General features: G+C 39.5%; 1 protein-coding gene across 2 annotated transcripts in view; it reads right to left on the bottom strand.

Annotated features, from left to right (window-relative positions):
- Nucleotides 1–16,288, bottom strand: part of RIMS2 (regulating synaptic membrane exocytosis 2) — a 446,152-nt gene that overhangs the window by 18,717 nt on the left and 411,147 nt on the right. The window contains exon 1 of one of the 2 annotated variants that reach the window (XM_059865137.1): nucleotides 1,630–1,861. The exons of the other annotated variant lie outside the window; for it this stretch is intronic. Within the exon in view, the coding sequence (XP_059721120.1) occupies nucleotides 1,630–1,759 (130 nt within the window). The 5' untranslated portion in view covers nucleotides 1,760–1,861. Of the gene's footprint in view, nucleotides 1–1,629; nucleotides 1,862–16,288 lie in introns of those variants that run through there. 2 annotated transcript variants of the gene reach the window in all.

The following is a 16,288-nucleotide window of genomic DNA, read 5'->3' as shown; positions in this document are numbered from 1 at the left end:
ACATGTTCATCATTATACAATCTTTTAACACTTCTCTTTGAATAATTTGCCAGCACAAAATAAATAAATCATTACAATTATCCTTAAATGTACAGATATTTCTCTACTGACTATCATGTACTTTATATTTCTTTGAACCAGTGAACAGTTCTAAGCAAACACAGATTCCACCAAGGAATAAATTAAATGCTTCCTAGAGAAGTAAAGAAAACCAAGTAGAACAAAACAAATCAATACTCTGATTTCACACAAGATTAATGCAATTATTGTATCTAAAAATCAGAACTGAAAAGAAAAAGCTTTAGGAATGATAAAGAAAAATAATCTTTAAAGAATACCTAAACATGTTTAGGATAATTTATGATATTTTCAGGGTGTGCTTTCATCCATAGTGTTTATTAGCACATCAATAGTATTAAAAATGCCATCTGAAGCCTACCCTGCAGTCTACTGGCAATATTTTGCAGTTCACTTCATTGTTCAAGGCAGGGAGCAGATGAGAGTACTGAAGGACAGCAGAGTTTGCCCCAGGGGGCAGCCACTTCTTTTCCACTGAAAGGGGCAAGCTGGCCAGCCCCAGAGTAAGAGCAGGGAAAAGGTGAGGGACCATGCCTTGGGATTCAGTCAGAAATGAGAGATGATTTGGGGGAAAAAAATCAGAGACTGTTGCACATGAAAAGATAAAACACACAAAGACTGAGGACACACATTACCCACTGAACTCTCAGCCTGAAATGCGTAAGGTGATAAATGAACGTGCAGATATTTAAAATAGATAACGAATGGTGTACAGACACAGCTGATACGTGTTTGCATAGCACCACTGGTTTTCTGTTTTATAGTGCTCAAATCTATTGAAGGTGCAATTTGCTCCATTAATCCTAATGAAATTAAAAATCTTGAATTAGTTTGATAAAACAAGGGAAAGCCCATCGGTTCATTCTATACATAAACATATTTAAACACAACAGCTTAGTTTCTTTATGAAACCAGTATACCCAAAACAAACTCATGAAATACAAGTTCCATCCTGGACACAGTTTGGGGCCATACATAACTATTACATTTGCACATTCCAAATAGCAAATCTTTTTGGGGGGCATGGCTGCAGACAAAATCCACTGCATTTCTCTCATAAGCCTTCCACCAACACTGCTGCCTCTAAGGAAAGGGTACTTGGGGGCCAGATGCTCAACTCTGGCGTTCTATACAAATTCCGTTGTAATGACAGGCAAGGGATACCTGAACAAGCCCGCGGATTGTCAGAAAAGCACCTGCGAGAAAATGTGGTTTGTTTTTCGTATGAATGAGCAGAAAATGGAAAGAATGGAAAGACCCTCTATCCTTTATTTTTCCCCCAACATAACTTAAGTTCAGCTAGCAACTTCAGTCCCAGTGTGACGATAAACATCATCTGTTAAATCCCACCTCACTCTCCAGCTACAAGCAGGGTGCTACCAATCTCTCTCTCAGCCCAAGCCACTCTCCATCACTCGCGTCCCCCATCCAGCTCCTCGCCCAGCCGACCCCCGGCCCTTCGCGGCGGGCGGCCGCCGCCGAGCCCGGCCAGACCCCGGAGCGCCCCCGGTCCCCGCGCACACCTGCGGCCACCGTGCCCCGGCCCCTCACCTCCGTCCTCCTCCTCCAGGGAGTTCATGCAGGGAAAGTAGACCGCCAGCGCCTCGAAGGAGGCGGAGAGGCTGCTCCGGCTCTGCGAGCGCTGCATGGCGCGCCCGCCGGCCGCCGTCTGCCGGCCCATCTTGGCCGAGCGGCACCCGCCCTTGGCGCGGTACAAGAAGCGCGGCGTCTTGGCGGCGGGGGCTGAGGGCGGCGGGGAGCGCTGGGCGGGCTGCGCGCCGCGGAGCTCGGCTCTGCCCCGCTGTGCCCGGCTCTGCCCAGCTGTGCCCCGCTGTGCCCGGCTCTGCCCCGCTGCTCTCGGCGGGGCGGGCCGCCGCAGCCGGCACGGAGCCGCCTACCAGCGGGGCGAGCAGTCAGCCGGCGGCGCGGGGCTCCGGGGCGGGCGGAGCGGGACGGCGCCGTCGTGCGAGACTCGCGGGCGGGACGGCCCGGCCGCGGCGGCTGTAAATACCGAACGCGCCGGAGGCAGGACCGGGGCACGGCGCCGGCCGGTGGTGGCGGGACGTCCCGCAGGCACCGCCCGCAGACTTTGCTCTCCGCCCGGTTGCCGCTGGGCTGGCGAGCGGCCCCTGCGCGGCAGCAGGCGGGAGGGGCGCGCCGGGGCCGGCCGGGGGCTCGCAGCGGTGCTGGAGGCGGGGGGAGGCCGTAGAAGGGGCGGCCCCGTGGCTCGGCGCGGACCGGAGAACGCAGCAGGGGCCCCGGCGGGGAGCGGGGCTGGACCGCGCTGCCCCCACTCCCGGCCGGCAGGACACACCTGCAGCTTACGGGCGAGAGTCTTCTCGGGTGGGGTCTGTAAAATAGGGAACGACCCACTGGACTGGAGAAGGGCTGAGCTGGGAAGGGGTCCCTGGGTCATGAGGCAGGGACACTAGAGCCAGCTGCCCTGACGGGGGGCCAGACGGCTTTGAGTATCTCCAAGGATACTCACAGCCTCTCCGGGAAACCTCACTCAGCAATGCTCACTCACCCTCACGGTGAAAAAATGTTTGCTGATGTTTAGCGTGAGCCTTCTGTGGGTGAGCTTGTGCCCATTGCTTCTGTCAATGGCTCAGCATCTCTTGAGGAAGTGGCCCTGCAAGCCGCAGGCAAATCCTTCACGGCTTCTCCACTTAAAGCCAAATTGTATTTCTCTAAATCACACCTGCCTCCTTAGCAAACATGAGTGTACCTTTTCTAAATTCAGTCCTTCGAGGATTTGCTTATAGCTACATCACATAATTTTGGGGCTTTTATCCAGGCTTACTTACATATTTTACTCAACACAATTAATGTTACCTTTTTTTCTTTGATCCAGTATGTTATGTTAATTGAATATATAGCAATTGGCAAACTTTTCCCTAAAATGCTAAGAAATTAAACCACTGGGCATGATCAAAAAGAGGTACTAGCTACTGTAACAATCTTTTGAAGCATCAGTAACTTATTCCACTATAGTTCATGACAGTGCAGAAGTGCTCTGAAACGTTGCACGTGGTTGTTTTTTTCTTTACTGGCCCTTTGAACAGTAATGACAGTAAATGTGGGGCTTGGGGTGCATTCAGTTTTCTTTCAAATAGAAAAAAAAATTCTCTCTAAATAATGTTTAGGGCTTGATCTAACAACCGTTTCAGACAGAATGATGGTTTGAAGTGAACTGAAACTCTTCATGAAGAAAGTGTGTAGAGTGAAATACACTTCACACCCCTCATGTGTATTTCCTTGAGCTGATGATTGGAAAGGATAACAATAAGACATTAAAACCAGCCAACACTATCACTGGCATACTTTGCTGAGGAATGAAAACTAGTTGGAGCTTTAGCATTCAGGGATGGAACCATCATCACTCAATCTACAGCAAAGCAGTGAGTTTTTACAGCTAGTTTTACAATTTGCCCAATAACTTGATTTCTAGATAACTACAGTATAATAAAGCATGTTTCATGTAACATCATAGGAACTTATTTTAGAAGAAGAGAAATCTCATTTTTCTTCTTTACTGGCTATAAAAGATGCCCAGGGCAGCTTCTCTAGGCTCTGACATCTTTTAGGTGTCTCATTCAGGTCATGTTCCAAAATGTGTATTTAGTTGCTCATCATGTTTCTCTGGCCACATGCCAAATTTTGTCTTCTCCCTGTGATGTTTTGAAGGTGAGCTGCCAAGACAGACAGACACCTCTCTTGTAAGAGAGGCAGGCCACAGGCACTCCATGAGGACAGAGACCTGCCAAGGTCAGTGGTGGACACCTGGTCAGCCTGCAGTACCTCTTCCCCTAAAATCACCCTTTGCATTACATCCTTTAAAGTATTTTCAAGTGACAGAGTGAGCTTTTTCTGTTTACACTTTACTCTAAAAAAGATGTTACTGAAATACTATAGAGCAAACAACTCTAAAAGAAAGTGTAATGGTAGTAATAATAATAAATATCTAATATACAAAATTATGTAATTGGCAAAACCCAATAAAATGTGTTGAAATAATTGCTAAAGATATTTTTTAAAGACTTGGTGGCTATAGATTTTTCTATCTATAAACACTAAAGCAGACAAAATAACTTCCTTCAACATTTTTAGAAATGTGAGATTTGGCAGAAAAGTAAATGCCATTAAATAATAATTCATGACTGCTTTTGAGAATTTGGATAATAAAAATGAGTTAATGTTCATTACATTTCAGATGAACTACTGGTTACTTTCACAAAAACAGTTGAATAAAACTGAAAAGACATTGAGAATGCAGAGAAAAGCAAAACAACAGTTGGGTGACTTAGATACTTACAAAAATATAAATAAACTCTAGAATACATGTTCAAAAAAGAGCAACTGATTTGGAACATCTGTTTCATCTACTTTCACTTCACATTTATAAATATTCTTGTGTAAGTATGCCCTTAGAAGTATCTCTTGTAGAAGAAATAATACCTTCTTAGAAGCCAGGAGGCTTCTAAGCCATTAACAACAAATTTACATTTTTGCTAATATTACACAGTATATTAAAAAACCTGTTACTGTCATTGATAAAATCAGCCTATACCAAGAAAAGCACTCTAAAACCTCAACTATCTGTAGTCAATTGCAAATTACCCCAAATAGACATTGGGATGTTAGGCACCTATGCAAAAAAAATCTGTGACAAAACACTGGATCACCATCCCATCCAAGCTTCCTCAATATGCTTCTGTCCTAATTTTCTTTCTTTAAGATAAATGTTTAAATGGGAGAATGAAAACAGACACAAAGAACTGAGGTGAGAAATCCATAAATTCTCATGGTATTTGGGGAGGCTGTCTTCAGTTTCTAATGATTGCATTATACAAACAATCTAATTGATGGCAATCTAGACACATCCTGAACTGCAGAAAACAAGTTTGCTACCCTGACATTGACAACATCCCCCAGTTGTTTTGCTGATTGTTTAAATTTTAACTGACACTCATTGATTTGCTTCACCAAGTAGAAGTGAATAAAATTTCTGTTAAAGGAACAGCACCCAAATTCCCATCTCAATGCTAAATATTAAGACAAAGCAAGAGACTCCCAGGTATGCTATTTTTTTAACATTTTTATAGTTTGCTGAAAGAAACTATGTTGTAGGAATCCAGGTCAAACAGAACAAGGTCAAACACCTTCTATAAATGTATGTACTGTCCTAAAGAAATGCTATTTGTAGGGTTGGATTTATTATAAAATACTTTTGTAGCTCATCTAAAGAACTGTGGAAGCAATTGCTTACTAGTTGTGTTCCCTGAAAATTACTAAAAGATGAATTTGTGGCACTGGATACTTGGTGTCAACCTACTCTAATTACAGCCAGCCAATAATAGAATTGTGAATTTAATAAATGTACCTTTTTCTTTTCATGTAGATATGCCATGTGAGGTAATTTAAAAAGTAGCTTGGAAATTAATGTATTCTCCATATCTGTCCATGTTTCAGCTGTAACTGGGTGTATTTCAGCAAGCTTGCTTCAAGAAAACACTAATTATTAGACTTAAAATGGGGATGCTTCAGAAAAATAGTGATTTGATGTTTCCTTCATGAAACCATATCTTTTATCAAGGAAAGAAAAATCAAAAGGAAAAACGAAATTTCTTCACTTCCCATTTCTATTTCTATGTACTGAACCCAGAGGTCATAATTCCCTGGAGTGAAGAACTCAATAATTTTATGGTGATTATTTTTTTATTATTGTCTATATTATGGATTATTCCGAAAGCCTGCTTCAGCTTCTGAACACAAGATAAAAGCACACATTGCCATAAAAGAGTTCTTGAGCCCTTGTGCACATTTTGGAGAGGATTACCTGGGGCAGTCACTATGGAAGGGTGATCCAAAGTTTCTCCCTTAACCTGCAATTAAGGAAGGTATCCTGGGAATGGGACTGGAAAGGAGTTATTGACTTTTCTTTGTCACCTCTTCTGTCAAGCATTGCCCACAAACTTCTTTTGTTGGCTACAGAAGGGATTTATTTTGTTCATGATTGTCTTCAAAAAAAACCAATTCAGCTGCTGAGCTGTATATGCTGGTTAATTATCTTTCATTTGCACCATACCTATCAACTATTAGGCATAACATATTAAAATTGCAATTCAAACTCCTAATGAATTCCCACTTATAAGAAATCTCTGTGCAACGTGTGGCTACAAGAAGGGCAAACTGCTTCCTCTTAAAACAGGAGGGAGAGTACCCCACACCTCCCACACTGTGTTTTATTTCACTGAGTTTTTGTCTCCTCTTATGCCCTCAGTCTTCAGTAATCAGAGACAGCCAACATGTGAACAGAGAAGAAATACTTGACAAGGGCCTCAAAGAGTTAACTGAATTGTCTCCCACTCCAAAAAATAACCCATTTTGAAAACCCAGCATTTATCTAATTCTAGGAAGACACAAAAGGAAAACTAAATACCAGTATTGGATGGAGTAAATGTTATTCTCCAACTGAGTCTCCAATTATTCAAGCAATTTCCAGTAATTTGTCCAGATTAAGTATCACTGGAATATACAACTGCTATTATTACTGAATTAAACCTTTTTTTCCCTTTGTGTAAAGCTAAAACAATACACTGAAAAGATCACTAAAACCACAGCCCAGTTAGTGTAAAACAGGGTTTATGTATGAAAACCTGTAACATGTAGTAACAAGCTGCTATTGCCTATGATTTGCTGAATGTTAGGACTGTGCTGGCTGTCCTCATTCCCTACAGAGACAGCCAAGTGCCAACTCCAGCCCAGCACTTTAAAAGGTCAGATTCCAGAAATTTACAAGGTCCTTCACAATATAATGGCTGCTTTTACTGAATCCTATCTTATAAAAATTCATAGTTCTTGATTTAGTATTTTTTTTGATCATGATCAAAGAATCATAGAATGGTTTAGGTTGAAAGGGACAGTTAAAGGTCATCTAGTCCAATGCTCTTGTGACCAGCAGGGACACCTTCCACTAACCAGGTTGCTCAGAGCCCCATCCAGCCTGACCTTGAATGTTTCCAGGATTGAGACATCTACCTGTTCCAGAGATTTTCCACACTTGTTATAAAAAACCTTTCCCTTATATCTTATCTAAACCTGCACTCATTTGGTTTAAAACTATTACCCCTTGTCCTATCACAACAGACCGTGCTAAATAGTTGGTCCCTGACTCATCATGACCTTTGTCATGAACTCCATCCCAGGGCAATAGCTCCCATGCAGCATTGACCTTCAGTGGTCTCCTACTCTTCTTAGATTTTCATGATATGACAATAATCCCTACGTTATTTCTACATCTAGCAGTTAGATATAAGTTTTCCAAATTCTGCTTTATTGAAATCATACATTTTGGGTTTTCTGAGCATCCCCTACTAAGCAGTCCCAAAGAATGCAGGTACACTTTTCTGTCTGCTTACATGATAACAGTAAATTTTTCCATTCTCCCACTTCTTTAGGCATTTTCTACTGTAAGGTCAACTCCACCCCAAACATCAAGCTAGGTACACAGTACAGGTTTATACCAAAATAGCTTTGCTGACTGACACAGCTGTTCTGGGAGAATTCCCTAGTTGTTAGTGCAAGTGCAGTTATATCAGCAAAACAGGATTCTCCTAGAACTGCTTGTTTTGCACACCCACCTTAGGAGTCCTTTACTGGTACACAATTGCAACATTCCTGCATGGGAATAGTGGTTCCACTGATCCCATCACCTTAACAGTCTCTGCCAATGGGACTCTACTTTCAAGTAATTTAGCCTGTGTGGAGATAATTTCAAAGTCTTGCACATTTTCAAGGATATGGATTTGAAGAGCTGAAAGAAATTACTCTCACTTCATCTCTTTCAAACACCCTACAAATTTCAGTTTCTAAAAATAAAACTGGGAAATTCTAACATAAAAATTGGTTTAAAAGATAGAAATGGAAAAGTCTTTTGGTTTTCTTGGAAACATAGGCTGCTTTCAGATGCATAAAGATACCAATTTTAGTTTCTTAAACAATATAGTTGGATTGCTTGTCCTGCAGTTGGCATTCTCTTCTGCATTAAGCTTTCTTTAATGAACATAAAGGAAATCTATACAAGTAATTCTTTTGCTTTAATGCTAAAATTAATCACATGTGAAAGCTGTCTGTTCTCATTTAAACAAAATATATTTACTTTCCCCTCCAATGTTTATGAGAAAACCACAAAACAAAAATAAAGCAATAATTTCTGTGGATAACAAAAGGAGTTTTTAATGGGCTAGCATGAAGCAACGCAATGTAGATAGCTCACAAGTAGCTAAGAGGTTGGAGAGAGAAGCTCTGCACTGCTGACTATTTCTGTTTGGATTAAAATAATTTCACATCTTTATGATCACAAGGTGATCTGCAAATCACAAGGTGTCTTAGAGCTTGGCAAAAAGTATTACCTCATAATGCTTCATCAGGGAGAGAAACCAAGAGCACAGAAATAAAAAGCTGCATGCTTTTTTGAGGAAAGAAGTGTTGAGAAAGAAACACATAGGCAAAATATCAAGCAGTCTGAAAAACTAAAGGCAAGTGGTGGGGTTTTGTTAGATTTGGTTTGGGGTTTTTTTTGGTTATAAATGCATACATTCTATCTGCTTCCTCTGTTTTGATCCCAATCCACCTTTTTGTCTCTGAGGATGACCTTCATAATTCATCATGGCCATAAGCTTAAAAACAAGCTGTAGTTATTCATTTATATGCTCAAATTATATTATTGCATCTGCCTGTGTAGTCTACTGAAAGTTTTCAAAATGTCTTAGAGGAGGAGAGTGTAATTAGTTTCAGACACTCTAATTTCATGAAACATGATTTGTTTCCCGTATAATTCTATCTTCAGTAGGGACAAAACCAGGACAGAACTATTGGCACTTGAGTGGCCTGTGGAGCATGGTGTCCTGAACCTCTGTTGGGGCTGCAATCTGCTGATGTTACTGAAGAGGATGTACTGCAGAAAAGAAATCTATGATCTTTATGCTTGTATTCTGCCAGAAAAAGAATACAAATAGCATCCTGCTTAAATGAAACATGTTTTGCAAACAACATGTAAAATTATGAACATGTAAACAACAGGGTTAAAAGCAAGTTGTGTACCTGTCACATATTGTTCTCTGCACTCAAGAACTGCAGTGACTAGAGAGAACATAGTTTGCCAAGGACAGAGCAGGTCTGGTTCAATATGTTTGTCTTTCAAAACTAATATGTTATCATCAAGTGTCAATAGCCTTGGTGAGTCCAAATGTCAGCGTTGAAAACACATTTGTCTTGCAAGTCAGTCAGGTAATTTTGAAATACCCTGTAGAAGGTTAATATATATTAAGGTGGTGTGATTTTGCAAAGTTCTGTGCCTATTAGGTTATCTTGAGACCACAGATTACATTCATTGAAAACACTTTGTGCCAGAGTCCTGTGCATGATTTCAGTGCAGAACAACCAAACGGGGTTTTCTGAGGCTCCTTATGCTCTGCAAAGCACTGCAGAGACTTGCCACATCTCTTTGGTAAATCATGCTCTTTCAGACTGCCTGCACTGTGTAGTGCACAGGTAACCAGCTCCATCCATCAGCCTACCTGGCTTCCAGCCTGTCTGAACCCATCTTATGGTTACATCTAGAACCTTATGGTTATCATCCACATGGTTACTGCTAGCTGGCAGAGTTGAAATCTCTGAATGCCTCAGAGATCCAGAATGTCAGTGGAAGCCACACCATTTTAATGATGTCATAAATATCCCTTCTTATGGCTGCAAATGTATAGGGTGCAAATGCTTTAAACCTTAACTAGGATTTTACAAATGGACCATATTCACTAATGAAACACCTTAATTTTAATGGTCAGCACTAAACTCATTGACTAGAATCTGAGTCAGTTGTTGGGCACCAGAATCTATCCAGAAATAACAATAAAAATGTTTTCCAAGCAAAGTTTAAATATATTTTTATCTGCTGACATCATGTTTGTCTGACAAAATCATAGATTTCAGTTTTATTTTGTCAGTTTTCATGTTATTTGTAATTCTGGCAGAAGAATGTGTGCTGTTGTCATTAAATGTCTCTCATTTCCATGGTATTTTAGTCATAGCAGTGTCTCTTCAGACATGCTCACACAATCCATGAATCCCTAAATGCCAATAATGAAAAACAATTTTATTTTTCTCTTTAATTTGTTTATATCTGATTATCCACAGCTATGTCTACATGAGCAAATACAATATCAGGACACATTCTAATGCATAGAATGTGTTGAGCTGGAAGGGACCTTAAAAATTATCTAGTTCCAACCTGCCTGCTGTGGGCAAGGACACCTTTCACTAGACCACATTGCTCCAAGCCCCATCTGGCCTGGCCTTGAACACTTCCAGAGGTGGGGCACCCTCTCAGCTTCTCTGGGCAGCCTGTTCCAGTGCCTCACCACACTCTGAGTAAAGAATTTCTTCCTAATATCTAATCTAAACCTTCCCTTTTCCAATTTTTACCCATTACCTCTTGTCCTATCACTACATGCCCTTGTGAAAAGTCATTCTCCAGCTTTTTTGTAGGCCCCCTTTTTGGGTACTGGAAGGCTTCTGGATCATTTTACTGCTAAATTTTCAAACAAGTCTCTAGCACAGTATCAGCTTAAAGTTGTAGAGAACCTCCAAAGATGCTCTGATTCAGGAGTTCAAATGGGCCAGAAATCATATCCAAAGTCTGATTTGGTGTATCCCAATATGGATTTGTGTAACTGTGCCAACTGGACTCAGTGCCAGGGTTCCACTCCGTGTGATTTAACACTGTAATACAGTAGAACCTTCTCTCAGGTATGACACTGCTACAGATTTAAAACTGCCAGGCAGGGCTTGAATTGCAGATGTAAAGTATGAAGTTTTACAAGAACTTATTTGACCTCAGAGTCACTGTGCTGCAAATAACATTTCCTCAGTTAGCTGTTTGAAAGCCAGCTAGCCATACTATCACCATATTCATGAGTTCAACTGGGATTTAAAACACCATATATGGAGGTTTAATGTGTGTGCATAACCTGGAACTCTTGGAAAGCTTTCATTCACATTTCGTACATGTAAGGCCACACTGGACACCATTTCACAATCTAGCATTTTGAGACTGAGAGTAACAGATAGAAAGCAGTAAAATTTCATTAACTAAGATGCTACTACTACTGTTACTATTGCTACTAGTGCACTAGCTAATTTTGATTGCAGACCGGATGTGCCGATACAAATTTGGCAATGCATTTGGTGTATCCTACAAAATATTGAATAACTTAAGCTTCTTTACTTATGCTGACCTTTAAGAAATAAATTTTACTTCTCCAGCTAGTAAGGAGTCCCATCTAAGAGGATCTAAAAATATCATACTTTCCAAAGATGCCTCAGATATGAGTCTCATTATCTTCCATGTACAATTTAGGCTGTCACCTAAAGAATAAATAACTGAAAATAAAATGGTGAGAGGCATATAATTGATTTCAACCTCAAGATAATTTTGTTCATCTGAAAAACCACTAATAAGCATAGGCCTGTGAATAATGTTCACAATTTTGATCAGTTTTGCCAGGATTATACAATACTTGCTAATTGTGTTTCAGAATCTGGCTACTTTTTGCTGCATATTTAGTTAACAATAATGCTAGAAGAACAAGAAAGGTTGGACATGAATATAGAAAACACTACATGAACTCATAATTTGAGTTTTTTTCCTAAAAGAGTTTGCAATCTTAATGGTACAGCAGATAAAAACCTCAGGCTGCAGCAGAGAAAGAAATGGCACCAAATTTACACTATCCCCAGTAAATCAGCAGCAAAAACTTCCTGCCATCTGGATAATCTCCATCAGCATAGAATATTTCAAATGTACTAGCAAACAACATCCTACAAATCTTTTCATATGTTTCTATATTAAGAGAGAGTTGGTATCAACTTCCTTTTCACTTGTGTTATTTCAGACTGGCATATTGAAGTGAGAATTCTGATTTCCTCAGTGGAATGGACACTGAAATGTGTGCCTCTTTCTTTATCTCCTTGTATTAGCTTTTTAAAATAAAAAACAGCACCAATATAATTCAAAGAATTCTACTATTTTTCAAGGGTCATAGCAGTCCCAATTGCTAGTGGTAAGTGACTCACCTAAGTCTCTCTGGTTTAGAGAAGAAAAGAGTCTCTTAACTAAAGAGAAAGTGAAAAAAACCAACTCCCAATGGTTCATGCTGAGTGACATAATATGTTTACTTACACAGCACAATGGACCCAGTACTTTAGCCCCAACTCAGGTACTGGAAACTACATCAGTGCTGGGTCTGGCCAGGCTAAATAGTTTTGCAGAATATGTCACTTGTTTGCCTGGAGTTAGCTCAGGTATTTGCAACCCTGCTGTGCTGTGTGGCCATTGTATGCACCAAGTCATCTCATTTCACTTCTGCATACCAAAACTAGGAGTCTAGTTTAGGCCAGCTGCCTAGGCTGCCTCTGTACACAATGGACAAAAATTTGAAACAACGTGACTGCAATGCCAGAGTACCAACTATAGCAAATGAATGAATTTTCAGTCCCAGAGGAGTTAACAGCCAATGCCAACTGAAAATAGAAAACCAATGGACTCCAATAGGAACTACACACAGCCACAAAAATATCAGAACCAAACCTAGAAGATGACAGAACCCCTAAAATCTGACTCAGCTGGTGACTGTCAGCTGTGTAAGAGGGCTTCTCAAACCATTTTGGACTAGTAAAGGCACATCAAGATTTGAACTCAAGAGTGCAGGGTGGTACAAAACACAACTTCTGACTCCCCTACCCAGAAGCCCAGGGCCCAATTTACAGATAGATGAAAGAGGCAGGTCACCTGCAGCCCCCCCCTCGGCAGTACACACTCGTGTGTCTGTCTACATGCACATGCACATTTATATTCATACACAAAGAAATGCTATATTGTGCTTATTTCCCACCCACTTGCATCTGTATCATATTTTGTACGGGAGAAAAAATGTACAGGAAAAATTGTAGGAGTTGATGCTGGAGTGATAAAAGCAATCAGGGCAACAGCTCAGCTGAATGGCATATTTCACAAACAATGTATATTTAATTTGAAGTATTATTATATAAAAATGATATGCTAAAAATAACACCCAAATAATCAACATAACTAAGTTTTTCTTTAAAAAATGTATGTTTGTTACATCTTCCTCCATAAATTTCAGCTAAATAGTACATGAGCTATTTCATAGAGGAGCTGAGAAATATTCCTCCCACTTCTTTTGGGGTGATTCTTCAGGAACTCTGGGTTTTCAGAACCCTAAAAATCAAGCCATTAATTCTTTGCTTGTTTCTTCCCTTCTACCCTGCTTCTTTTGTTTCAGAAAAAAAAAAAAACAAAAAAGATACACATTTTGTTAATTAAAATTCCTTTTTTTTTTCTGTATGAATACTGGCTATTGTTACTTTCTAAAATAATCCTTTGTGGATTTAACAAATGTCAGGATTCTGCACCAGCATTCTTGTTTAGAGAGCTCTTCAAAATTCAATTAGAATAAAAGCAACCCGCTAAGCTGAGCAAATGAGTTATTTGAATACTTTTTTTACATCTGCCTATTATGCAGTGCATCAAAAATAGTTGACTTTTCTTAATTTTGTAATGCAAGTCTTTAGTTAATGTTTGAATAAAGTTCAGTCAATAAACTAAACTTTCTCTATAGCTCTCCTTATTCAGTCTCTCCATGCATAATAATCTTAATATCTTTGTATTTAGTTTGGGGAGTATCTTCAGATTCAGGGTCATTTAATACACAGATGAGTTCAGTTCTGTATGCATGGAAAGAGAGAAGAATGTTCTCCAAGAATGAATCTGACAAATGAGCATATGAGAACATTTTTTTCCCCTGTAAATATTTAGAGAATGTTTTAAATTTTAATTTAAACCTTATTTAACTCTATGAAATGTCATATATAGCCAAAAGGTACAGACTGCACAGCTAAACTACTGGTGCCAATGTCTACTAAAGACACCTCCTGTCTTAGCTTGTACCCATGCAAATATGTAGCTCCTGCATGAACCTCTCTAGAGTATCACTAAATTTGAGGTTTCATAAAAGTGTGTCAGGTCAGCAGAGCAATCAGTTGAGTTATGCAACTATTTGATTTAAAATAATTTATAATTAAGCTAAGACCATAGTTAGAATATTTTTGGTAGGAGAAGTACATTATTGAGCAGTAGTAAAGATAAAAAGCTTAATGAAATGTTAAGCTCTTTAACTGGGATGATGAAGACCAGCTTTGATATGAGCTACTTAGACTTTTGCCAAAAGCCAACCAAAATTTATAATAGATGAAGACTTCAGAGTGAGGAAAGAGATGTTACTTTAAAGAACTGAATCTACCATGCTAGATAAGTCACACAAACTTCGGGTTTTCAACATCCACACAATCTAGCAGTCAGACTCCTTTTTTCAAGTCCCAGACCAGAGGCAAATATTAACAAACACAAGAAAATCGAAACGGCCATATCAGGAAAAAAAACAAAGATCCAATTATTCAGTATCCTCTGTCAACATGGCTAACACCAATGCCTAAGAAATATATGTAAGAAAAGAAAAGTAGGGGAAAGAACACCTTTATTTTGCTGACTGCTGGTTTAGAGGCTGAGTTAGACCTCTTTGTGTTTAATTGCCATTGCTAGATCAAACCAAATTCACTTTTTCTAATGACTTTTTGAGCCAGTATATACATCAGGTCCCTGCAGTATCCTATAGAATGGGTCCCTTAGTCTAAATTTGTGCTGTGAATTACTTCCTCTTTCTTGTTTGCCTGGAAACTGTCTGCAATGCTCTAGTTCTTGCATTGTGGGAGCAATGAATAAATCATTCTGTAGTCACCTTTTTCACACTATCCCTTACTTTACAGGCCTCAAACTTCTCCTTCAGTCTTTTTTTTTTGTGTACTGAAAAAATCCTGTTTCACATTCTTCATCATCCCTACTGCAATCTCTTCCTACTTTAGCTCTGTGTACTTTCTGAGGCTGTGGCACCATTAGAGGTGCATACATCAGAATAATTATATTTTCTGTGCTATTTTGAGATATCATTTTCCCAATAATTGTAGCTTCATATTTTGGAGGAAACAAAGCACATAGGAATTTGAGTCTGGAGACAAAACAGAGGGGAAAAACATTAAACCACATCTTCAATTTGAGATGACTAAATAAGAAGTGAACTCTCTCATTTTTTAACAACTTCTAAGCTGTAAAGAATGATGAAAATATTTCTTTTCTATTTTGGAAAGCCTTGACACATAAAAATCTCTGTTCAGACAGTGAGCAGACTCTGAGTGCTTGAACTCAGGGACCTGTGCCTCTTTCAGCATACAGCATTTGACTCAGTTACTTTAAATTGCATCCAGCATGACTGAAGTGTATCAGATAATCCCATGTCAAGTCCATGTATAATTGACAGAGAGAAAATTATAAACTCAGACCATTTTACAAAATGAAACTATAGAGAAAAATGGGAAACTTTTTTTGCCTTCCTAAGTAGGAAAGTCTTTGAGTGTAAGTAGAATTTTGTGATGGGATTAAGGAAAAATAGTGGCTAAGTTGTTGCCAAAGAGCTAAAGAGATCTGTCAGAGGAAGCCTGCAATCATGTCTGGAGAGAGAAATGTTAGGTCATGATCATATATAAGTGAATGATAAAAAAAAAGCAATTGCTTCCTAGGGTGTACCCCAAGAAATGACAAAAATCTATATGGAAAGTGGAAAACACTCCCAAACACAGTAAAATACTTCAGTCTGTGATTTGAAATAGATTGTACAATTAATTTCTACATGAGACTAGGAGAAATCACAGATCCTCACTGTCAAATTTCAGTTGGAAGGGGAAAAAAAATCCCATTCATGTAGTTCAGGATAGACAGATAAAAATGAATTAAAAGAATGACTGTAGTCAGCTACCCAGGAAATCTGTGGCCCAAATAAAATAAAGGAACCTGTAGACAAAAACCTTAATGTCTCCAGAGGGATGGTGCTCGTAGTGAAAGTCTGCAGGGACATAAGGTCAGAATAGCCATTTACTAGCTCTGCACCCTAGGAAAAGGATTTTTGGTATGGGCAAGTACATGCAAAGATCACTTGGAAGACAGATAATTGGTACAGTATTAGAATTCAATATGTCCAAGGATGGAATTTCTGATGGAAGAGAAACAATTTAAAGCAGA

This window comes from Haemorhous mexicanus, chromosome 1 (assembly GCF_027477595.1).
Source record: "Haemorhous mexicanus isolate bHaeMex1 chromosome 1, bHaeMex1.pri, whole genome shotgun sequence".
Taxonomy (NCBI): Eukaryota; Metazoa; Chordata; class Aves; order Passeriformes; family Fringillidae; genus Haemorhous; species Haemorhous mexicanus.
The sequence above is the reverse complement of the archived record's forward strand: the minus strand, read 5'-3'. Positions and strand labels throughout refer to the sequence as shown.